Source organism: Theropithecus gelada, chromosome 2 (assembly GCF_003255815.1).
Source record: "Theropithecus gelada isolate Dixy chromosome 2, Tgel_1.0, whole genome shotgun sequence".
Taxonomy (NCBI): Eukaryota; Metazoa; Chordata; class Mammalia; order Primates; family Cercopithecidae; genus Theropithecus; species Theropithecus gelada.
Window position 1 is genome coordinate 102567334 of NC_037669.1, and position 24571 is coordinate 102591904.

A 24571-nucleotide genomic window follows, 5' to 3' on the forward strand; every position below is an offset into this window, starting at 1 on the left:
TGAGGAAGTCAGCAGGGTGGCAAAGCTAGTTTTAAAAAGACCAGAAAAAAATGTGTAGTCATAGGAAAAAAATTACTGAAATCAGATTACTAAATCAAGTACAAAACTGGCTAATACCCTACAAGGCAGTAAACTCTAACCTTTGGGATATTTTCAGTCAAACAGAAATCATTTTTGTCTTTACTGGCAAGAGTCATTTATAAATTATCAGCCTTCTATAAGTTAATATGTAACTTCACAGAATTTGGGCCCTGGAGGGTTAGGCAGGCCTGCAGACCAGTGCTTCTCAAATTTTATTGTGTGTAAGAATCACAGGAGGAACTCTGTTAAAATGTAGATTCTGAATTAGAGTCTAGAGTGGGGCTTGAGAGCCTAGATTTCAAATAATCTCCCCTATGATGCTGATGCTGCTGGTCCGTGGACCACACTTTGAGTAGAAAGGGGCGAGGGGATGCTCCAGTATGACACTGAAAGGATATGTAATCATTTTTTTACCTGATTGCCAAATTTTAGAGACTTTTGAAAACAGTAATAATGTGGGAAAATGATGTTTATTATGCTAAGTTAAAAAATCAGAAGATGCTGGCTCACGCCTATAATCCCAGCACTCTGGGAGGCCAGGGTGGGAGGGTTGCTTGAGCCTAGGAGTTCAAGATGAGCCTGGGTAACATAGTGAGACCTTGTCTCTACAAAAACACAGAAATTAGCTGACGATGGTGGCGTGCACCTGTCATCCCAGCTACTTGGGAGGCTGAGGCAGGAGGATCATTTGAGCATGGGATATCGAGGCTGCAGTGAGTCGTAACTGTGCCACTGCACTCCAGCCTGGATGACAGAGCAAAACCTGGTCTAAACCAAACTAAACTAAACAAATAAAATAAAATAAATAGGTTGGGTGTGGTGGATCACACCTGTAATTCCAGCACTTTGGGAGGCCAAGGAGGGTGGATCACTTGAGGCCAGGAGTTCAAGCCAGCCTGGCCAACATGGTGAAACCCCCCATCTCTACAAAATATACAAAAATTAGCCATGTGTGGTGGCGCATGCCTGTAATCCCAGCTTCTTGGGAGGCTGAGGCAGAGAATCACTTGAATCTAGGAGGTGAAGGCTGCAGTGAGCTGAGATTGTGCCACTGCACTCCAGCCTGAGTGACACAGCGAGACTGTTTCAAAAAAAAATTAAAAAATTAAAAATGAGAAGATTATCTAAAACACAGAAGACTTCAGCTTTGCAGAAATATAGTAGGAATTCTTTAAAGTAAATAGATGTGTTTTGATATTATGAATATCATTTCTCTTTTCTACTTTTTACTATTTTTTTAAACTGAGCATTTTAAAGGCAAGTAAAACCATTTTATTTTTTAAAGGACAGACTCTGCTCCAATATCTCCTTTCCCAAGAAGTCTGCCTTGCTCCCCATCTTCAGCGGAATTAATCATTCTCTGAGCTCTTGGAAACATAGTCATTTTCAACTTACTGTAGCATCCCAATGTATATAAGTGGAGCTTCTTAGGTAGGCAGCTAGAACCCAGCTTACTCAGCCCCCGCTTGTTTTTATTTTTTGGAGACAGGGTCTCACTCTGTTGCTTAGACTGGAGTGAAGTGGCACAATCTTGGCTTACTATAGCCTCAAACTTCTGGGCTCAAGTGATTCTCTCCCCCCAGCCTCCCAAGTAGCTGGGACTACAGGCACACACCACCACACCCAACTAATTATTATTATTATTTTTTTGTAGAGATAGGATTTTGCCACGTTGCCCAGGTTGGTCTTGAACTTCTGGGCTGAAGTTATCTGTGTGCCTCACCCTCCCAAAGTTCTGGGATTATAGGTGTGAGCCACTGCACCTGGCCCAGCCCCTCTTTCTAAGCCCTGTTCCTCCCTAACCTGGTCTCAGCAGCCCCTAAACCAACTCAAGGAAACCCATGGCTCCAACAAAACAGAGTTTTAAAACCACAGCTGGATACTTCATAGTCCCAGTTCTAGGTCCTTCTCACTCTCTAAGGTAATGATGAATCTTCCTGTCTATGGACTCCAGTAAACTGTGAATTTGTATACAATAAAGACATGAATGCATGCATTCCTGTTACCTGAACCAAGGCATTGATTCATTATATGATTCATGAATATATAAATTAATACATTCAACATCATTTCTGCTACAGATGAAGTGTGAACACGACTTAGTCTGCAACAAAAGAGATGGTAGGATTTGAAGCTGGAGTCTCTGAGTGTGATTATTTTCCCTCTCCTTCAAAAATATACTTGCAAATGTTACATGTTATATCCTTTGGGGGAGTCCTGGCCATCCATCCATCCATCCATCCATCCATCCATCCATCCATCCATCTGCCCATCCACCACCTATCTGTCAATCTGTCCATCTACTCTGTTTGTCCATCCGTCCGTCCGTCCGTCCATCCATCCATCCATCCATCTGCCCATCCACCACCTATCTGTCAATCTGTCCATCTACTCTGTTTGTCCGTCCGTCCGTCCGTCCATCCATCCATCCATCCATCCATCCATCCAACAAATGTGTCTGTAGTATCTTCTATGTGCTAGACATTGTGGAAATTCATTGATGAATAAAACAGGCAGTCTTTGCCCTCACAGTACTTCCAGCTTCTAGAGACTACTAACCAATTAGACAAATAAATACACCATTATAACTCTGGAAGTGCTACAAAGGAGGAGTTCATGATGATAAAAGATCCTCATGATAGAGGCATGGGACTGAACAGAGTTCCCTGAGGAGCCATTTGAGCTGAAGGTGAAAGGACAAGCAGAAGTTAACCAGCTAAACAAGGGAGGGAAGATCATTCCAAGGAGAGGGAACATGATGTGTAACCCCCCTTTGGCATGAGTGAACTTGGCAAGGGTGAGACACTGCCATCGGCCAGTGGACTGGAGCCAACAGGATGAACAAGAAGCCACAGGAAGATGTTCATGATGTGCTTGGACAGACAGGAGTTGGAGGCCGCAGTAAGATCTCCATGCTTTACCTTAAGAGGAATGGGAAGCCACTGGAGGGTTTTGAGCAGGGAAGTGATGTGATTTGCATTTTGCAAAGTACATTGCAAAATGAATCTAGATCAGAAGAGATAACTGCATGTGGGAGTACAAGGAAAAAGCAGCCCCCATGAGAGGGCTGCAGGGGAAATGGTTTCACCAGGTATAGATCCATGGTTTCAATAAGAGAGAAGGTGGTGTGAAAGGAGAAGACTGACTGAGGAGAAGTCTGCTGGTTTTGGGGGAGTGGCTGTGAGGGTTGTAGCACGCTGAGCTGGGGAACGCAGGAGCTCTGGCCAGTGAAGGGATGGCTGATGGCCTGGTGCGGACCCTGGCTGGAGGGCTCACACACTGGATGCTGACCAACAAAACAGACGAAAATGAGGAGTATGAGGATCTGTCTCAAGGCGGCCTCTGAGGAGGGCAAACAGGCCTTCGAGGCAGGTCCAGACACTGGCACCCTGCCTGCTGCTGTACAGTTTAATGCACCTGAGGTTGGCAAGCTGGTGTCAGGGAGTGGCCAGAAGCCAGCTTCCAGTTTGAGGCAGTGGGTGAACCTAAATCACACTATTTGATTCACTTCTGTGTTTCTGGAAACTTTCATGTTCTGATCAATGCAAATATGCCTGCTGTAACAGCTGGCAATGCCCATGTCTCCACAAGGCCTGAGAATATGACCACAATGGCTGTACATCTCGCCCAGGCTTCTGCTGGATGGAGAGCTCCCAGAGATGGGGGACAGCTCGGTCAATATCATCCAAGAGGAGGTTCAACTCCAGACCTAGACCAGCTAAAGATCAATGACAAGGGCAAGATGCTCTCTGCTGTCAACATCACACACTTGTCTCAACAGAAGGAAGGAATTTATGTAAAATAAGAAGTGGAAAGAGAAGAACATCTGTGGCAGTGAGATGACATTTCCACTTGCTTCTGATTCCATCTAATAGCCAGTGGCGGTATGGGGGAGAGAGGAGGGAGACAGGGTGGTTGGGGCTGGAAGAAATGTTTTCAGCAGAACCATGCCTCAGATGGCTCTCAGAACTCAGCCTAGAAAGCAAGCCAGTTCAGAGGCACAGGGAGACTTACAGAGGTGACATAAATGAACAAAAAATAAACTGTGCATTTGGCAAGATTGGCACTGTAAGTCTGTGCTGTGATGAACACAGATATTAAACATGCCCTGTGCCTGCCAGGTGTCACGTTTCCGAAATCCCTTGCTCTGTCAGAATTTGCAGAGGAATGAGCTGGGCTCTGCTAATTTCTGTTATTGGTAACAGATCACATTTGTAGAGTACTTACGATGTGCCAGGCACCATGCTGAGAGGTTTCCGATCTACTACTCCCCATAATCCTCACATTGCTCTTTAGAGAGAGAGGAGATGGAGCTCATTTACCTGAAGCGATGGATAATTCTCCCCTTGACTGCACATCTGTGCATCTGGTTAAGGATCAGAACACAATGGGAAGAGTTCCAAAGCCAACTGACCACCAAATAGTCTGAGCATGATGTGCTCCTGAGGCCCTTAGAGCCAAGGGTCACTCCTAAAACAGAAGATTAGCTGTCTACCACCCAGGAATGCGATTCCTCCCACCTGCTCTGTGTGTGGGCTCTGGGCTACGGGACAGCACAAGCCAGAGAGGCAAGGGGTCAAGGGAGACTCAGGGCTCGCCAACAGGCAGAGCTGTGGCCAGAACTGGCTCTTTCACTGACCAGCTGTGGGACATCCGGCAGGCTTCTTCACTCCCAGAGCCTCCATTTCGTCAACAGAAAATGGAAGTCGTAGTGCCTAGTTCACAGGGGCAATGTCAGAGTCACAGGAGGTAATTATAGCACATGCCCAGCACTTCACAGGAACTGGGCAGATTCGAGCACACCTCACACAATGAGGTCTTTCATCTTAAGGGGACACAGACACACACACTGAGCAGAGCACCCAGGCTTCAAGTGGAGAACATTTCCATCTGTGGCCAAGACTCGGTTCTCTGCCCAGATCCTCTCAGGTCCCCTCTCTTGCTTTGGCCTGCACAGCCCCCAGGTTTTTCATGCCTTCACTTCTAGAGGCTGCCTTACTTTTAGAGGGTAAAGTGCCTTGGGGTTACTACCTCTGGAGCAGCCCCAACCAATGACTGGCAGATACAGGAGTGTGAGAGCCCAGCTCCCCTGCTTCCAGGTAGGACCAACTCCGAGGTCAGGATCAGGATGAGGCTAAGATGGTCCCTGAAATCTCACTCTTGCTTCCCTTCTCCTCTTTCCTATCCTGTCCCATTTATTTCCAGTCTCATTAGGAGCACCTCTCTAACTAAACTAGTTACATGATGCCCTCATTTCAGGGTCTGCTTCTTGAGAATCCAGCTCAAGATACCATCTGACTTCATCTTGAATGCCTGATCCTCCTTGTCCACGTGGGAAATTCCTTCAATACTTGTTCAGGGGTCACTCCTTCTGTGAAGCCTGTCTTGACCTCTTTAGTACAGATACTCTGGGCACATATGCATACAGTGCTGCAGGGGTGTGTGTGTGCGTGCACGTGTGTGTATATGTGTGTTGACCTGTTTGGAGCTGTGGAAGTCTTGAGGGTAAAAATTTCATTTTGTTCATAGTTATTGGGGGTATAACTAGTCTCTAGTGAAAGCCTCTGATGAACTGGGTAACCTTCTGAAAATACAACTTTCCATAGCAGTGGCTTCTTTAGAGCCCAGGGGTCCAGTGAGCGGGTATGGAAGCCACCAGGAGGGAGTTCCAGGAACCTAACCCCTGAGTCAACCAAAGCACATTTCAATTTAGAAATGGGTTCTGTCGCCTAAAAATAATGATGATGATGATAATCATGATGATGACTGGAAACTATGATTTAGAGTAAACTGACCAGGACTTGAGGATTTGGGGAGAAAAGGGCTCATTTTTCATGTGGTTCATCTCCTTGGCCATCTCTTTATGCAATGACAGCCACTATCAACAGAGTGCCCCTGTGGATGTGCCGTGCAAGAGGCTTTGCATCGAGATGACACTGGATCCCTCCCAGTCCTCCAGGATAAGCATTCCTTACATGTGACTGGCACCGGTCACTGCACCTTCAATGAAATAGACATACTGTCCACTTGCTCTGTCTCCTCTGCCACCCTGACCTCTTGCCAGGTGATAGTCACAGCCTTCTAACCAGCTCCTTATTTCCACCCTTGCCCCTACAACCCACCATCCACACAATGGCCTATCATTTTTAAAGAACATACATTGGATCATGCCATTCCCTGCTCCAAACAGAAGCTTTCAATGGCTTTCCTTTGTAACGGCCCAGTGGTGTTACCTGGGGTGGACCCTGCCTAGGTCCACCGTGGTTCTCTTCACTGCTCACCAGCTTCCTGCTACCTGGTTTTTCTGTGCCTTGAAGAGGCCAAGCCTTTTGGGGCTCCATACAACTCTCCTCCCCAACTGGGACACTCTTCCTCACGCTTGGCAAGTGAATTCCTTCTCATCTGCCAGTCTCAGCTTCCTTGGAGAAACATTCCTCGACCCCCAATCTAAAGCAGGCTACTCCCTGGGGACTAACCTCAACTAGAAATAGAATCCTTGTTTGCGTCCTTGCTGACTGCTGCCTCCTCGGCCAACTCCGGGAGGGCAGGCCAGGGATCATGTCTCTTTTGTTACCCATCGAGTCTCCAGTGCCTAGCACAGTGCCTGGCTCTTAGCAAGCCCTCAATAAATATTCATCATACAAATAAGCAAATGATGACCATTAGAAAATATGGCTCATATGTTTGGCAAACTATACCGAGAGTTTTCTCAATTCTTGATGGTCAGAGCTTAATTCTCACATGTGGGGAGGTGGGTGAGGAGAAAGAACTGCCCACCACCCACTACTGATGGCATACGTTGGGGTGGTGTTGACCCTTCAACAACCCTCCTCTTCATCCTACATCTCAGCATAATGTGAGGTTCAAGGGGGAAAGATTATATTGTCATATGGAACATGATTGTAACTATAATTGGTCACATAAAGGATAAATAACAAGTCATAGTCTATTTCATGACAGTAAAAGCGGTAAACTTTGCCTCTAGAAGCAGTACACCAAAGGAATGGTAAGTGGCATTTTTTTGGAGTAATCTTGCTTGCCATGTCGAAAGATGCCTCTCTGGTTGAGATACCAGGCTTGTATCTTTGGTGGGGAGTGTTAGGGAGTGGTGTGAAAGGGCAAGTCACATGTGGGCAGGACTGCAGAGGTGCTGTGCCACCCTAAGCAGCAGCTGTGCACCAGCCCTTCTTCTAGGAGCTTCATGCTGGTATCACTGAACCTTCTCAGCAACTCCAGGAAGTAGAAAGGTTTCTGCCTGACTCCAGAGCACAAGGTGAAGAGAAGCTAGGGACAGCTGTATCCCGTGTCCAGGACACCATGCCAGACTTCCTGCGCCTGGACATAGCCTATAGCCCTCAGGTTTCCAGATCCCTCTGATTTTCGGTCTGGTTTTCCAGTCTTCCAGTGCAATTCTGAGCACTTCCACTGGATAGCCTTCTAATCCATTCTGATTCTGCTGAAATGCGACAGAGCCAGTCTTTCCGGCTGGCACTGAAGACCTCAGTCTGGTGCATGCTCCACATGGCAGCCGCTTACGGACTCATCTGTGGACTTACAAGTTTATCATGTGTTCTGCTATTTGAAAATATCAAGAAAATAGCAAGAATTCTTGCACGCTTCTCATACAGGAGTTTGAGAAGACGGGAGTTTGAGGGGATGTCTTGCAGTAACAGAGCTGATTCCATAAAGTCTTGATTTGCCTTGGGGGAGTTCCTGGCCTCAGATGATGGGGTCCTTTCCTCTTCTGTGGACCTCAGTAACCAATTCAGGGATCAGAGAAAGCGCCTTCACCCCTCAACATCATCTGATATCTTTTTATGGCTGCATGAAGACAGATGGACATCTCCAGAGCCTACTCATTTTCTTTCTGAAGGCCTTCTCAGAGATAAATTCCTTTCCTTTCTGCAGGCCAGATTTCCAGGGCATGATTAACTACATTTCTCCTGTTCTTCATCTTTAGAGTTTCTGTGGGCCTCAAACAACACTTTCTGAATTTTCCCCTCTCACCCCCTACTCACTCCCTGAAAGGTAAATAGAGTTAGGTTGAAGATGTAATTCAACATGTACTTGGCACCTCGCAACCAGCACTTTGATTCTGCAGTCACGCAGGTCTCACATGGCATTCTCAGGTTTGGGTCTGTACAGAGCCAGGTCCGGCTGCGGCTGATCCTAAACATATGCTAACATGCTCCCTGAGAAAGGCCCTGGAGCCAGTCATTAGTGAACCAGGCAAAGCCTCAAGAATCTATGCCATATTTCTAGTTATTCACCCAAATGCTCTGTAAAGCACAACTTGAACCATGGCATAAAAATAAAAGATATAAAGAATCATAGGACACGTGTGCACGCTCTGGGTGCCCCAGAGGTTTCCTGCGCCAGTGTTCCCATGTGTGGCGTAAACCTGAGGGCCTTATGTTATGAGGAGATGGGGGCTGCGGTGACTCACAGGATCAGGCATTTCAACCTAGAGAACCCAGCGGAATGGGAAATCAGCAAGATGAAGCCCTCTCCTGCTCCCAGGCAGTCCTCTACCAACAGCCTCCTGTGACAGCAGATTAGTCTCTACCCAGAAGGGAGAGACTGCTCATAAAGGTGACAAGCTGCTGTCATATCTAAAAGACGTGTATGTTGATTCCAAAGATCCCGTGTCTTCCGTGCAGGTAAAAGCTTCTGAAACAACAGGTCAAGAGCCAAAGGAATTCAGATTGCTGAAAGGCCATCACTTTGGTATGATAAATATTAAGAGCATTCCCAAAGGCAAAATTTCCATTGTAGAAGCATTGACACTTCTCAATAATCATAAATTTTTTCCAGAAACATGGACTGCTGAGAAAATAGCACAAGAATACCATTTAGAACAGAAAGATGTGAATTTCCTTCTTAAATATTTTGTTACTTTTGAAGTCAAAATCTTCCCTCCTGAAGACAAGCAAGCAATACAATCAAATGAAGAAAATCACAAAAATTTCCTATGTGTACTCCTCATCCCTCATCCTGTATATTTTCTCATTTTTGGCATATTAAATTATGTTAATTACCAAGTGTTTAATGCTCTCATTGTGAGAGCATACTCTTTTTTTTTTTTTGAGACAGAGTCTTGCTCAGTTGCCTAGGCTGGAGTGCAGTGGCGTGAACTTGGCTCACTGCAAGCTCCACCTTCTGGGTTCATGCCATTCTCCTGCCTCAGCCTCCCAAGTAGTGGGGACTACAGGCGCCTGCCACCACGCTCGGCTAATTTTTTTTTTTTTTTTGTATTTTTTAGTAGAGATGGGGTTTCATCATGTTAGCCAGAATGGTCTCGATCTCCTGACCTTGTGATCTGCCCGCATTGGCCTCCCAAAGTGCTAGGATTACAGGCGTGAGCCACCGCGCCAGGTCGAGAGCATACTCTTAATATTTATTGAGCTCCCAGACTTTTCAAGATTGCCATAGAATGTATTTTGTTTTCTTTTAATTTTCTTTAGGCATATTTCATATGTACATGTCAGCATGTCTAATCAGCACATCTGTACTTTTATTATAAGTAAAAGAGTTAATTTGTTATTTTAGGCCCATCATACCAACTCTTAAATTGGTCATATGACCCCTTGGGAAGTGTCCTGAATCCCTTATTTAAGTTTTACTTTCCAAGTTAGGTGTTTAGTTCATTCTTCATATGTGATAGTGAAAGTAAAAGCTTTCCTGACTCATAAGACTGACGTTTTCTTGTTAGGGAAAGAGATTCGACAGCATGGTAGACCAACAGTATTTCCCAAATAAAGGCACACAGGAGAAAATAACAAATCAATAGAATCTAATTAAAATTACTACCCTGGGAATAAGAAGTATTGAGTATTTTATTTTGAATTGGTTTTAAGTATGGAATAATCATCTTTACAGCTATAAAAAAATTAGTGATGTTTACAAAATGTTGGGAATTTCTGCTTTGACAAACAAATAGGTAAGTCCTGTGGCCTTCAGAGAGGCAGGCAGCAGTAGAAACTTTCAAAAAAGTAACATTTCTCTGGATTTAACATGGAAATAGAAAAATTTAAATATTAAATAAAAAAACCATGGTAAATGAAATTTGGTGATTATATATAGTTTCAGATGTTAACGCTAGTTGAGAGAAGAGAGAAAAAATATCAAGTAGAAGCAGAGGACAGGATCATTGGAAGGGACCTGAGAAATTGCCCCTTCATCCATTTTAGCACACTTATTAGCGTGGCATGTACCAATACTAGGATCTTGAGTGAGAGGGTGTGAGTTTAGCTCTGCCTAATATATTACTGCTTGTGGGATCTTTGGGAGACTGTATCCTCTTTGAGATTGAATTTCTTCTATAAAATGAGCATAATACTACTTTACTTAAATTTAAGGGTCATCATGAAGATAAATGAAACAGTAAAGGACTACAAAGGACCAAGCAAATATGAATTATTTTTTGCAGTGGAGAAACAAGCACCTGGTGAGAATATATGACCTAAGGTTCTATAGTTTATGACCTAACCAGGCCCAGAAAGCAGTTTTTCAATTCCTAGTAGTGTGTTTTTTCTGTTGTGCCAAAAAACAGCACACCTCAGAGAAGGAAAAAAGTGTGAATTGTGGGTATATTGGGGTTATCAGTGTGCTTCTAAGGGAAGACAGGCATCACTACTTCCCAGAGATGCCCCGGAATGATATAGAAGATACTGAAGAATTCAACGTGATGATGGAATGAGGCATTTGTAGTAATGCTGAGAACAGAAAAATGGACTAAGTGGAAAATTTGTACACATGTCTTTGAATATAGATTTGTTATGTGAACAAACTACCTTGTTTATTTTTAGTTCAATACAATAATTGTTTTAAGAAAACGTGAAATAACTACTCAATATAAAATGCACTTTAAAACTCCTGTTTAAAAAAATCACAGGAAAATTGCTTGATTTCTCAATCAGTTAAATTTACCACATGCACACGTTATGTGGTTAAAAATCTGATTGTTTTCCTCTCCACTCACACGCTGCTGGATACCAATATAAGTACATTTCCTGTTCCTTCCAAGGCCATAACAATTTGGTGCCTAATCTAAAATCTTTGAAACTTTGCCTGATTTAAATTTGGTGGCGAGCCTTTATGGAAATTCCCCTTCAGACTGATGGTTGACAGAGGGCCAGGCATTCAGAAGAATCACGCAGGGAAGAACGTGTTTGTTCTAAAAAGGCAAACCTTCCTACTCAGAAAAGATTTTTTTTTTTTTCCTGCCAGGAAAATTGAGAACAACAGATTGTAGAACTTCACTGTAGCTCATGGACTGAAAAGGCAAAGTCATGGAAAGGAGGGAAAAGGGGCATTGTAGGATTCTCATGTGTGTTAATTTTTTCTCGGGAGTGCTAAAAAAAACCTCAGCCTCTTCCCAAGAACTCTTGATAATGAAAATATCACCATAGTGCTCAAAATTGGAACAGTAATTAATGGAAGTGATATTTTGGGGAAGTACAGATGACTCAGAATCCAACGAGATGTTAAGCAACATTTTCCTGGATCCCACAGTCTAGTCCTATAATGGAAGGCAATATGCCCAGTACTTTTTTTTTTTCATCTACACAAGGGATTCCACATGTAGAAAACCTGTTAGGTATTTCCATTAGCTTCTACTTATTAACACTGTGGTTTACCAGAACATTCTAAACCTCTCATGTTGGGCATGTATTTAATGCTATAAAACTTTTAAGCCAGAACTATGACAATGAGCAGGGAACCACTTTCCTCTTTCACTTCCCAGGTGGAGGTCTGAATTAGCAGTTAAATTGCCAGAAGGCAGGGAAGAAAAGGGAAACGCCAACTCCAAATATAGGACCTTCCAGAAAAACTGACTGTAACTAGTAAGTGACCCAGCATCAATCCATTTGGTTTCTATTATTAAAATTAGTACCTGGCCTGAGCCGACAGGTAGAGGCTGCAGTAAGCCATGATTGCACCACTGCACTCCATCCTGGGTGACAAAGCAAGACCCTGTCTCCAACAAACAAACAAACGAACAAAAATAGTGCTTGGACAACTTCTCTTGTGGGTAGAGCATAAAAGTCTGCATGGAACACTCGTTCCCCTCAGTGAGTAGGGAATGCCCACCCCTCACTCATTCAGGAATTCATATTCATCCCAGGCTCACTGATGTTATCACCTCTTACTCACTAAAAATGGGCATCACTGAAGTTTTACTGAGGTCCCTAAGCATCATTATTATTATTGTTTTTTGTTGTTGTTGTTGTTTCTTTGTGTTTTGAGACGGAGTTTCACTCTGTCACCCAGGCTGGAGCGCAGTGGCACAATCTCGGCTCACTGCAACCTCCACCTCCTGGTTTCAAGTGATTCTCCAGCCTCAGTTCTTGAGTAGCTAGGTTTACAGGAGCCCATCACCACGGCCAGCTAATTTTTATATTTTTTAGTAGAGACAGCGTTTCACCATGTTGGCCAGGCTGGTCTTGAACTCCTGATCTCAGGTGATCTGCCTGCCTCGGCCCAGCATTTATTTTCCATATGAACCCTTCGCAACCAGGGTCTTGTAAGAGTGGTCTTTGGTTTGATCCCCACTCTGACATTTCGACATGTTGTGTCTCCACTGTTGTCAGAGAGTAAGTTAACAACAGTTTCTAAGCACATAATCATTATAAACTTGTCACTTTTGTAAATGTGTCACAGCAACACTGACTCTTGTAAGAAAGGGTAAGTCGCCCTTGAGAGAAGGTAAATTCCACAGAAGGGGATGCAGAAAGGTAGCATCATTGCCTGGCTCACTGGCAAAAGAAGTGCATCGGCTACTGTCTCCTCCTCTACTCCCCTGGGATCTGAGTGTGGGCATCAAGTGCAGGATGAACCCCCCTCAACCCCCCGCTCCTGCAAGAACAACAATCAAAGGCAATAAAATTCCAAGGCCACAGCTTTCCTCCAGCCTCTCCCACACCTCCACAATAAGCCTCGTGGTTTGCCACATCCTCCCGTGTCTTGGAGGCCTTGGTGCCAACTGCACTTTATGGAGGAGAAGGGGGTGGTAAATACAGGGTTAAAGAGCAGTTACTAGGTCTTGGCAATTTGGGTGTAATCTCTTTAAGTCATTCAAACAACTTGTTTTTAAAACACCCAATGTTTGCCTGGAAACCCAGTGTTTTGGGAGGCTGAGGCAGGAGGATTGCTTGAGGCCAGGAGTTTGAGACCAGCCTGAGCAACATCGTGGGACCCTATCTTGACAAAAAAATGAACAAAAAAAAAGAAAAATTAGGCATGGTAGTGTGCCTGTAGTCCTAGCTACTCTGGAGGCTAAGATGGGAGAATCCCTTGAGGCCAGGTATTCGAGGCTACAGGGAGCTATGACTGTGCCACTGCACTCCAGCCTGCGTGACAGAGTGAGACCCTGTCTCTTAAAAACCAAACCAAACCAAACACACAGTATTTACCCATGGAGTAATGTGATGGGTAAGGCAGATGTGGTCTGCCTTAGGAAAGGTCTAAGAAAGATATAAATAGTCCTGGCTCCACAGTGGAAATCCAACCCTGTTGAGGCGGGGGTACTTCCAGACCATTTCCAGACAATCATAGCAGGAAATGTTCACATAATGATGGCATCCTAAAGGACAATGCTATCACAAGAACAAACCACAGAAGTTCTCCAGGGGGGCCTGGAAGCCAAGGCAGGCATAGTCTCGGGTCTGCCACAAACCCAACATCTTGGCTTAGAGACTGTCTTGACCCTCAAATTCCAGCTCCAGGTCTCCAAGTCACCCAGCTTCCCTTGCCCTCTGACGAGGGCTGTCCTGGGGTGGCTGACTCACCGTCACCTCTTCTGGGTTCCCATGAGCTATTTCCACCACCCTTAGGGCAGGATCCACCTTCACCTTGGCACGGGACATGAACTGGATGACAGATGAACTGTCCTGTGGAAGAAACAGCACAACTTACTCAAAGATTTTTCTATGATAATAGCTGGGCCTTGAGAGGGACTGGGCAGAACTGAAATTCCATGATTCCATGTAGCCCAGACAAAAATTTTATCATTGAACTAGATACCTCTCCATCCCAGGCACCCACATAAACACAGACTTCCAGGGTTTCTCTTGAGAATTCTTTGCAGCTCATGGTGGATGCTGGGAAATGATGGCGTTTGCTGGGAAATGATGGAGTAATCAACACATGCAAGCTATGTGCTGTGGTTTCCAAGCAGTAAGAGTCAGATATTTGGATATTGCTATTGACATGTTCACAAAGAGTTGAGGATAAATAAAACTGCTTAATTGTGTACAGCAAATCGAGGCTTGGCATTCCACAAAAGGCATCTGATCTACATTTTATAGGCATCTTCCTGCCTTGACCACAACCCTCAAACCCTTCATATGAGTTGCTTTTAACTCTTTCTTTGCTCTTAAATGAAGTTGTTTGGGAATCAAAACCATTTAACGTTGAAAGAGGGTGCCTGATGGAGAGATGGGGAAGGGGGAAATATCTGGCTTATAAATTAAGGAGAAAGGGGCAGGGGTATAAGGGAGCACATCTAAGACTCAGGAATCACCCCCCAGCCAGAGGCAGGCAGAGGCCTTCCTGTGGGCTCAGATTCAAAGCCACTGATCCAGATAACCAGAAAATGGCGCCAAAGCAGGGATGGAGAATGAATTTGGAAGAAGACAGGGACTGGCAAAACTGTGGCCTGGTGAGGAGCCGGAACCTCAAGCCAGTGGGACAGGTTGATCGTGAAGCAGAAGGGAAGCCTGGCTTCTGTTGTGGAAACAGATAGCAGAGAACTAGTGCATTCAACATTCTACCTGCGGGGCAGCAGGGACTCCACAGGCAAGGTGTCTTGTGGTGTCCCCACCTACATCTACCCAGCTTGCCTGTCATGCAAGGAGCTCACACTCAGGTGCCACCTTTGGCTAAACTCTCAAAGAACAGGAAGGTAGAGGACTCCACAGAAAACAGTTCCAAGGGTACCCTTTGCTCATCTCTGCCAATGAAACCACAAAGACCTTCCTGGGGCACAGAGGTACCCCAGTCTGTATATGTGACTTGGGAGTTATACATCAATTATCATTCTTTTCTTAAAACAACCATAAAACACATTTTAAATGCTTTTGGGAAGCTTGTCATTCAAAAGAGTTACTCCAGTTCACTCACTTTAAGCAAGCAATAATTTTAAGCAACAAATAATCTTTTACCAATTTAACAGTTTTATAAAGGTGGGGTTTTATGTGTCAGGATATGCTGTATTTTCAATTTGGAATAATAATAATAATCTTGGGCCAGACACGCTGGTTAAGGCCTGTAACCCCAGCACTTTGAGAGGCTGAAGTGGGAGGATCACTTGAGGCTAGGAGGTCAAGATCAGCCTGGGAAACATCCTATCTCTACCAAAAATTAAAAAAAAAAATTCATCTGGTATGGTAGCACGTGCCTGCAGTCCTAGCTGAGGATTAGCTGAGGCAGGAAGATCACTTGAGCCCAGGAGTTTGAGGCTGCAGTGAGCTATGATTGCACCACTGTACTCCCATCTGGGTGACAGAGCGAGATCCTGTCTCTAAAAATATTTTTTTAATAAAAAAATTAAAATAAATAAAAATAACCTTGGATGTTAATAACGATGATGATGATGATGATGATGATAATTGCCAATGTTACAGGCCAAGCAGACAAGGAGTCTGGCACAGGATGGGCCCCCACGGTTGTAGAATCAGTGAAAAAAGCCTTACGGACTGGAAGAACACTTCGAAAGAAATCCGAATCCTACAGTGATTTTAAAAGTCAGATCCTACATTTCAAATGAAAACTTGTAAAGGTCAAAACAGTAAAACCTCAAATTCCCTTGTCTGGGGCCAGATCTTGAGGTCAAAAGGAAAATAAACACGACCGTAGGCCCAGGCAAACCACAAGGCTGGCACTGATCCACATCCTTCGGGAGGCCTGGAGCCATGCGGGCTCAACTCCCCAAAGGAGGCTGTAGCTGGCTTCGGGGTGACTGAAGCTCCAGCAGCAGCTGGGGCCCCATCTGGCTTCCAGGTCAACTTTGTTCTAAGCTTTTCTTTGCACCTGGAAATGCTCCTGGTTTCTGCTGAAAGGGCACATGGAGAATGAGCCTTGAAGGCTTCATATGACACCCTATAGCTTTCAGTTCTCTTGCCTGGGGCTCTACTGGCCTGGCTGGCCCATGGGGACAATAGTCACTGGGACATGTTCCTTGGCAAAGGGTCACCACCAGCTACCGGGACAGAAATGCAGAAGAACCAGGCTGCAGAGCTGTGCATGGTTAAGCGCAAATAACTGAAGTGCAAGCAGCGGTCATCTGGGTTGAGGATAAAGGAAACATCAGAGTGGCTTACAGCCACCAGTGCTGTCACCAGGGCTCTGTGGACAGTGGCAAGTATCGCACAGGCAATAAAACTGTCTGCAACACCATTTGTGAAGAATACAAATGGGATAGGTAAGTATGCAGAGGCATAGCCCTCCAGCCTGGCCTGGGGACACATTTCAGGAAGGTACTTCCCTAGATGTGGGGTTTCCAGGCTCCCTTCTGGAATCAGAGGATGGCCAGTGGTGCTCTAAGTCATGCCTGGTCCTCCAACACTGTTCTTTATAAAGGGAGAGGTACAAAGGGAGAAGAAAGCACTGTGGTGTGAGTCCAACTTGCCCCAAACCAGTTTCCCTCCAGAGCAAACCAGAGAAACCAGAACTATGCACAGCTCTCTTCGGGTGTGTGAGGGCTGTAACAGCTACAGATTAAAATGGAAAAACATCCCCTGATGCCTGCATCCTCTCAGGTCAGTGTGTTACCTCTGTGCCTATTTCACAGAATGACTTTTCTAAGGCTATTCATTCACACGCGGATAGTCTTGTACAGATTAACACAATTAGTCTTTCTAAAGAAAAATAATTGGAATCTCTGTAACTAACATGCATATTTAGTTTTATCTTCACATGTAATTATTTTTACAGCATCTTGTTGGAAGTGGCCTCTCAGCAGCTCTCATCTTAAAATAAATCATAGGAAATTTGTATGATTCTTCAAGAGCCACCGATGCACTGGTTGAGGTGTTTTTTAATGAACCACCTGTGATATACTCATAATAGCAAAGTGACCTATGGTTCAAAAGTTGGACTAAAACAAAGTGTCATTTAAACTAGGACTCATGGGTCAAATCTGGCCCTCTGCCTGTTTTTATAAAGTTTTACTGGATTACAGCCATGCCCATTCATTTTTTTATGGCTGCTTTCACAATACAATGGCAGAGTTGAACAGTTGCAAGAGTCTGTAGGGCCTGCAAAGCCTGAAATATTTACTACTGGCCCTTTACAGAAAAGGTTAGCCCACCTTCATCCAAAGCGAGGTCCCTACACCTGCAGGACTGGTATCACCTGGGTGCTTGTGGCAACTGGAGAGCCTCAGACTCCACCCCAAAGGAATCTGTGTTTGAACAAGATCTCCAGGTGATTCTGATGCAAGCTAAAGCATGAGAAACTTAAATGTGCAAACAAAATCCCTGGGGAATGTGTTAAAATGAAGATGCTGATTTATTAAGTCTGCGGTGCAGCCCAGGATTCTGCATTTCTAACAAACTCTCAGGTGATGCTGATGCTGCTGGTCCTCAGACCACACTTTGAGTAGCAAGGGTCTGGTATTTTACCCTGGCATTGTCTACCAGCAGAATTACCAATGGCACTTGCTGGAAAAGTTTCAAAAGGGGCAGCCAGACTATTACTAAACAGTTAAACAACAACAACAACAACTACAACAACAGATGTTGGTGAGGATGCAAAGAAAAGGGAACACTTATACACTGTTAATGGGAAGGTAAATTAGTACAATCAAAAAAGCAGTATGGAGATTTCTCAAAGAACTAAAAATAGAACTGCCACATCCAGCAATCACACTAATGGGTATATACCCAAAGGGAAAGAAATATTGTATAAAAAAATACCTGCACTGGTAAGTTTATTGCAGCACTATTCACAATAGTAAAGATAGGGAATCAACTTAAGTGTCCATCAATGGATGACTGGTTATAGAAAATGTGTATATATATACACACACACTATGGAATACTACTCAGCCATAACAAAGAATTAAATTATGTCCTTTGCAGCAACATGGATGGAAATGGAGTTCATTACCCTAAGTGAAATAACTCAAAAATAGTCAAATACTGCATGTTGTCACTTATAAGTGGGAGCTAAGTAATGGGTACCCATAGGCATAAAGAGTAGAATTAATAGACATTGGAGACTCCAAAATTTGGGATGGGGGTGAAGGTTGAAAAGTTACCTATTGGGTACCATGTTCACTATTCAGGTGATGGGTACACTAAAAGCCCAGATTTCACCACTACACAATATATTCATGTAAGAAATCTGCACTTGTACCCCCGAAGTACATAAAAATAAATACAGAGTCTCTTGTAGACAGCCAAAAGTAGGGGCAGCCGGAGCGTCATGAGGACACCAAATCAAATGTTTTCCTTTTTTTCCCCAAAATCGGATGTCAACAATTCAAATGCTTCTAAATGCATCCTACAAGTGCGTTTCCTTAGGGCTTACCTTTTTCAGTATTTCTGTGTTCAGCAGCATGTAAATGTCTATAGTACGACTTTCTTCTTTAGCAAGAGCACTAAAGTTACAGTGTGCTGTTAGGCAAGAAATTCCTGGTTTTTCACAGTCCTGAGAAGAAAAGTCAGAAAATTTTCCAATGGAATTAAGAACAAAGACAAATCCACAACAATTTATAGAGTAGTGGGCTCCATGAACTTGGTGACTGAGGCAATTCCAGGCCGAGGAAATCCATAAGAAAATGCAATCATTTTTTCTTGCCACCAGAGGGCATTCACGGGATTTCCCACCCGGTGGGAACCAGTGCATGCCTTTAAGTCAAGCAACTGGGAGAAAACAGCTCACTAGTTAATCCTACCAAGAATTGGATGAATTCACAAAGAGAAATATATATATATATATTTATATTTTAAAACCACACACTTAAACTTTGCATTCTGAAAGCATTCTTATGAGTTTTGAACACAGACACGTTTCCTACATTGTGTGATTTCCACCTGTGCAGTGGCAAATATACTTTCATGCCTATTTATTAGGTAGGGTAAATGAGAGGGCTAAGAAGTCATGTGATTCTTGCTCAAGGAAACACAAAAGTTACAATAGAGATGTAAATCCCGGCTGGGCGCGGTGGCTCATTCCTGTAATCCCAGCACTTTGGGAGGCTCAGGTATGGGAGTCACTTGAGATCAGGAGTTCAACACCAGTTTGGCCAATGGTGAAACCGTCTCTACTAAAAATACAAAAATTAGCCAGGAGTGGTGGCGGGCGCCTGTAGTCCCAGCTACTGGGGAGGCTGAAATGGGAAAATTGCATGAACCCTAGAGGTGGAGGTTGCAGTGAGCCAAGATCACGCCACTGCACTCCAGTCTGGATGACAAAGCAAGACTCCATCTCAAAACAAACAAACAAACAAAAAATCGAAAACAAATCCCAAATTTAAGGTACAAAAGTTTTCTTTTTTATATGATAGGTTCCAAAATGCATATACATACCTTGATGATGTTTCATCTATAGGGCAAAATTTTCAGCCAGAGTCATAACTATAAAATCACTAGGTATCACTACATCTAACAATCTAAGGGCTTTAAACAATAAATGTATCATCCTCACTATGTAAGTAAAAAAAAAAAAATCCCAACCTTTTAAGTGGGAGTCATGCTTCTCAACAGGAGAAAAGAATGAGAAAGGAAGATAAAGGTGAGATGTGCCAGGGCTGAAATAAGGAGCTTAGAGAAATGTAACCAAAGATAATAAAAAGGAGGCTTTGGAAAAGCACTGTCATTCCATCTTCAATACCTTCACGTTTTAAAAATGGAGGTATAACAAATATAGTAAACAGAACAAATCTGAAGTGTATGTCTTTATAATTTTTTTTTTTTTTTTTTGAGACGGAGTCTTGCTCTGTCACCCAGGCTGGAGTACAGTGGCACTATCTTGGCTCACTGCAACCTCTGCCTCCCTGATTCAAGCTATTCTCCTGCTTCAGCCTCCTGAGTAGCGGGGATTACAGGCACCCACCACACCTGGCAAATTTTTGTATTTTTAGTAGGGACAGGATTTCAACATGTTGGCCAGGCTGGTCTCAAACTCCCATCCCCTCAGCCTCCCAAAGTGCTGGGATTATAGGCGTGAGCCACTGCGCCTGGCCTGTCTTTATAAATTTTTACATGTGTTTATACCTGGAGGACCACCACCCTGATTAGGATGTAGGACATTTCCAGCATCTAAGCAGGCTCCCTCATGCCCCATCCCATCCATATTCCTCTGAAAGTAACCACTTTCCTGACCTCTATCATCATGATTAGTTTTTGCTATTTCTGAACTTTCTATAAGTGAAATATTACAATATGTGGCTTTTGTCTCTAGCTTCTTCCACTCAATATATTCTGTCTGTGAGATTCATTAATGTAGCAGTAGCAATTTTTCATTACTGTGTAATATTCCAGTGTATGGATATACCACAATTGCTTACTTACTCTCCTGTTGATGGATATTTGCATTGTTCTCAGCTTTCACCTATTTTAACATTTCTGTGAGCATTCTTGTTCATGTCTTTTCTGGGGGGCACAAGTACTCATTTTTCTTGGGAATATTACTCAAGACTAGAATGGCTGTGTCATAGGATACATACATGTTTTGTTTTAGTAGATACTATCAAACAGTTTCCCAAAATGTTTGCACACGAATAATCACTCTTGTTTAGACTCATACTAGTTGAAGAAACATTTTACTTTGTGCTTGGTGGGTTGCAAAGATTTATCCCTTTTCCAGGTAATAGGATTTGGAATGTAAATTTAACATTTTGACAGAAACCTCAGACTGCAAATTAGGAGTTGACCACAGTCTGTGCCTTTATAAGTCAATTGATTAAAACCAGATTTAGGAAATAATAAATATCAAATAGAAAACTGGTGTCTTCCGAGTGAGGACCACCCATGTTACCCCAGCCACTAAGCAAATCCTTACCAAGACTTTTCTTCCAGACTTTGTGAAAAAAGCAAATATTGTGTGGAAGATATTTTCTTGTTCTTGAGGGATGATGCAGGGAGTTGGGTTTTTCTGGAAAGAGCAGTTTCCTTTCTCTTGGCCCACCTGCAAATGAAAAGAGGCCCGTCAGAGGGTCAGTCTCAAGAATGAATCATGATGCTGGAGCCCCTTATTATAGAGGCAGGAGTGGTAGAACCCCAATTCACCTTTCCTTCTTGTCCATTTTGAAGTGAACAATGGCTGAAAAGCTGAAAGGCAGAAGTTGTAGCATCAACGGGGCCAAATAATAGAAAACATGGATGCTAGGTCCCCCAATAATTGATGAGATGACATACAACATGCAAATGAGATCTGACTAGGAAATAGGAAGACTTAAGGAGTAAAATAAGCCTTATACTCCATGGTTTTGAAAGCACACTTAAGAACATCCTTACCAAGCAATTCTTGTCTGAATGAGGAAAATGAGACTCAACTTAGGAAAATGAGACTCAACTTAGGTCACTGGCCAACAGTCATGAAGTCAAGAACCCAGGTCTGGAACTTGGGACCAAGCCTGATGGATGATCTACTGCCAGAGGTTTTCAACCATTCTAGAAAGCCCCCAGGGTGCTGTAAAACTCCTTAGAGGTCTTCCTAGAGAAAGGGAATGGGCAGCAAGCAGGACTGCTCTCGGTCCAACTCTAAAGCCAGAGTTTTGCTACCAAAACACTAACTGAGCAGCCTGTGCCCTGAGCCAGATGGGGACCTGCATGCTTGACTGAGCAGCCTCTGTCCTGAGCCAGAGGAGGACCTGCATGCTCGTCGAGCTCTTGGTGAGTGATTTGATTTTGCTTCTGACAGCAATGGCAATGGTGCTGAGTGACAGCAACATTAGAAACAAAACAATGGTGTTTAGTCTTTCGTGATGATTTCCTTAAGAACAGCACTCTTTTTGATGTTTAAATTGAGGAACTGTTGAAAAAAATGAAGTCTTCTTTATATATCATCATCATATCACACTGCTTGTAGATAAAGACTGGACAGGATGTGAGGTCAAACCAGAAAATTAATAATTAGTAATTCATAATTTAGGATTGTGCTTACAATCCCATGGCTAACCACAGGCATCTGCTAAATTGCCCTATCTATAATGCCCTTGAGTAAAATACAGTTGTTCAAGAATGTTTCACTTTTTATTCATGGTAGGGAACAAAAACTTTTTTTGCTGTTTTTTTTAACTTTTATGTTATGTTTGGGAGTATATGTGCAGGTTTGTTATATAGGTAAACTTGTGTCATGGAGGTTTTTTGTACAGATTATTTCATCACCCAGGTACTAAGTCTAGTACCCAATAGTTATTTTTTGTTACTCTTCTCCTTCCTTCCAACCTCCACTCTCAAGTAGACCCCAGTATGTGTTGTTCCCTTCTTTGTGTTCATGAGTTCTCATCATTTAGCTCCCACTTATCATTGAGATCATGCAATATTTGGTTTTCTGTTGCTGTGTTAGTTTGCTAAGGATAATGGCTTCCAGTTCCATCCATGTTCCTGCAAAGGGCATGATCTCATTCTTTTTTATGGCTGCATAGTATTCCATGGTATATCTGTACAACATTTTCTTTATCCAATCTGTCTTTGATGGGTATTTAGGTTGATTCCATGTCTTTGCTATTGTGAATAGTGCTGCAGTGAACATTCATGTGCATGTGTCTTTAGGGTAGAATGATTAATATTCCTTTGGGTATATATACCCAGTAATGGGATGCTGGGTCAAATGGCAGTTCTCTTTTTAGCTCTTTGAGGAATAGCCACACTGCTTTCCACAATGGTTGAGCAAATTTATACTCCCACCAACAGTGTATAAGCATTCTCTTTTCTCCAAAACCTCTCCAGCATCTGTTAATTTTTGACTTTTGCTTTGGTTTTTTTTTTTTTTTTTTTTTTTTTGAGATGGAGTCTCGCACTGTTGGCCAGGCTGGAGTGCAGTGGCGTGATCTCGGCCCACTGCAAGCTCTGCCTCCTGAGTTCAAGCCATTCTCCTGCCTTGGCTTCCCGAGTAGCTGGGAGTACAGGCGCCCGCCACCATGCCCGGCAAAATTTTTTGTGTGTTTTTAGTAGAGATAGGGTTTCACTGTGTTAGTCAGGATGGTCTCGATCTCCTGACCTTGTGATTCGCCCACCTCAGCCTCCCAAAGTGCTTGGATTACAGGCGTAAGCCACCTCACCGGGCCCATTTTTGACTGTTTAGTAATAGCCATTCTGACTGGTATGAGATGGTATCTCACTGTGGTTTTGATTTGCATTTCTGTAATGACCAGTGATACTGAGTTTTTCACATGCTGGCTGTCTGCAGATATGTTTTTGTTAAATTTTTATTTTATTCTTTTTTTTATTATACTTTTAAGTTCTAGGGTACATGTACACAATGTACAGGTTTGTTACATATGTATACATGTGCCACGTTGGTGTGCTGCACCCTGCAGGTATGTTTTCTTTAGAAAAGTGTCTGTTCATGTCCTTTGCCCTCCTTTTAATGGAGCTGTTTCATTCTTGCAAATTTAAGTTCCTTATAGATGACAGATATTAGACCTTTGTCAGATGCATAGTTTGCAAATACTGTCTTCCATTCTGTAGGTTGTCTGTTTACTCTGTTGATAGTTTCTTTTGCTGTGTAGAAGCTCTTAAGTTTAATTAGATTCTATTTGTCAGTTTTTGCTACACAAATAAACTAACAATGCTAATCTATTAATAATGAATTATAAGACAAGACCACCAAAATTTGCTAAATTGATCTCTATTTTACCTTTGATCTGAATACATTCCAGGATTTACCATATATATCTGAAAATAAATAAGGTGAAGTTTTATATCCTCAAGTTAAACTATTAGAAAAGAGGATGTTGCCTATAAACGTTTCTCACAGTTTGGGACTTCTTGTCCTTTAAAAGTGTCTAATACTTTGGAAATTACTTTAGTTTTTTTTTTTTTTTTTTTTTTTTGAGACAGGGTCTCTGTCTCCCAGGCTGAAGTACAGTAGTCCAGCTCACTGCAGCTTCAACCTCCTGGGCTCAGGTGATTCTCCTTCTTCCGCCTCCTGAGTATCTGGGACTATAGGCACATGCCACCACACATGGCTAGTTTTTGTTTTGTTTTGTTTTTTGTTGGTTTCTTTTTTTTTCGGTAGAGATGGAGTTTTGCCACATTACCCAGGCTGGTCTCGAACTCCTGAGCTCAAGCAATCTGTCTGCCTTGGCCTTCCAAAGCACTGGAATTACAGACATGAGCCACTGCACCCAGCCTCAATTACTTGGTTCGAACCACAACTTTGGGGAAAACACACTAGCCTGAAATGATCTCAATCAACATTGGGATTGGATGATTTTAGAGGTCACTAGAGGGAAATAATGCAGAGCAGGCAATGAGCTTTAATGAAGATTTGGTAATTATTCCTTGGGTTCAATTGCTGAAAGTTGCGATAAATA

The 24571-nt window shown here is 43.2% G+C and overlaps 1 protein-coding gene and 1 pseudogene across 1 annotated transcript in view; one reads left to right on the plus strand and one right to left on the minus strand.

Annotated features, from left to right (window-relative positions):
- ITGA9 (integrin subunit alpha 9) overlaps positions 1-24571 on the minus strand; it is a 388125-nt gene that overhangs the window by 25501 nt on the left and 338053 nt on the right. Inside the window, exons 24-26 of the mRNA XM_025377670.1 lie at positions 21091-21216; positions 18616-18735; positions 13872-13973 (exon numbers count right to left, since the gene is read on the minus strand). Coding sequence (XP_025233455.1) covers positions 13872-13973; positions 18616-18735; positions 21091-21216 — 348 coding nt within the window. The remainder of the gene's footprint in view (positions 1-13871; positions 13974-18615; positions 18736-21090; positions 21217-24571) is intronic.
- On the plus strand, positions 8507-10780 carry LOC112618361 (annotated as a pseudogene).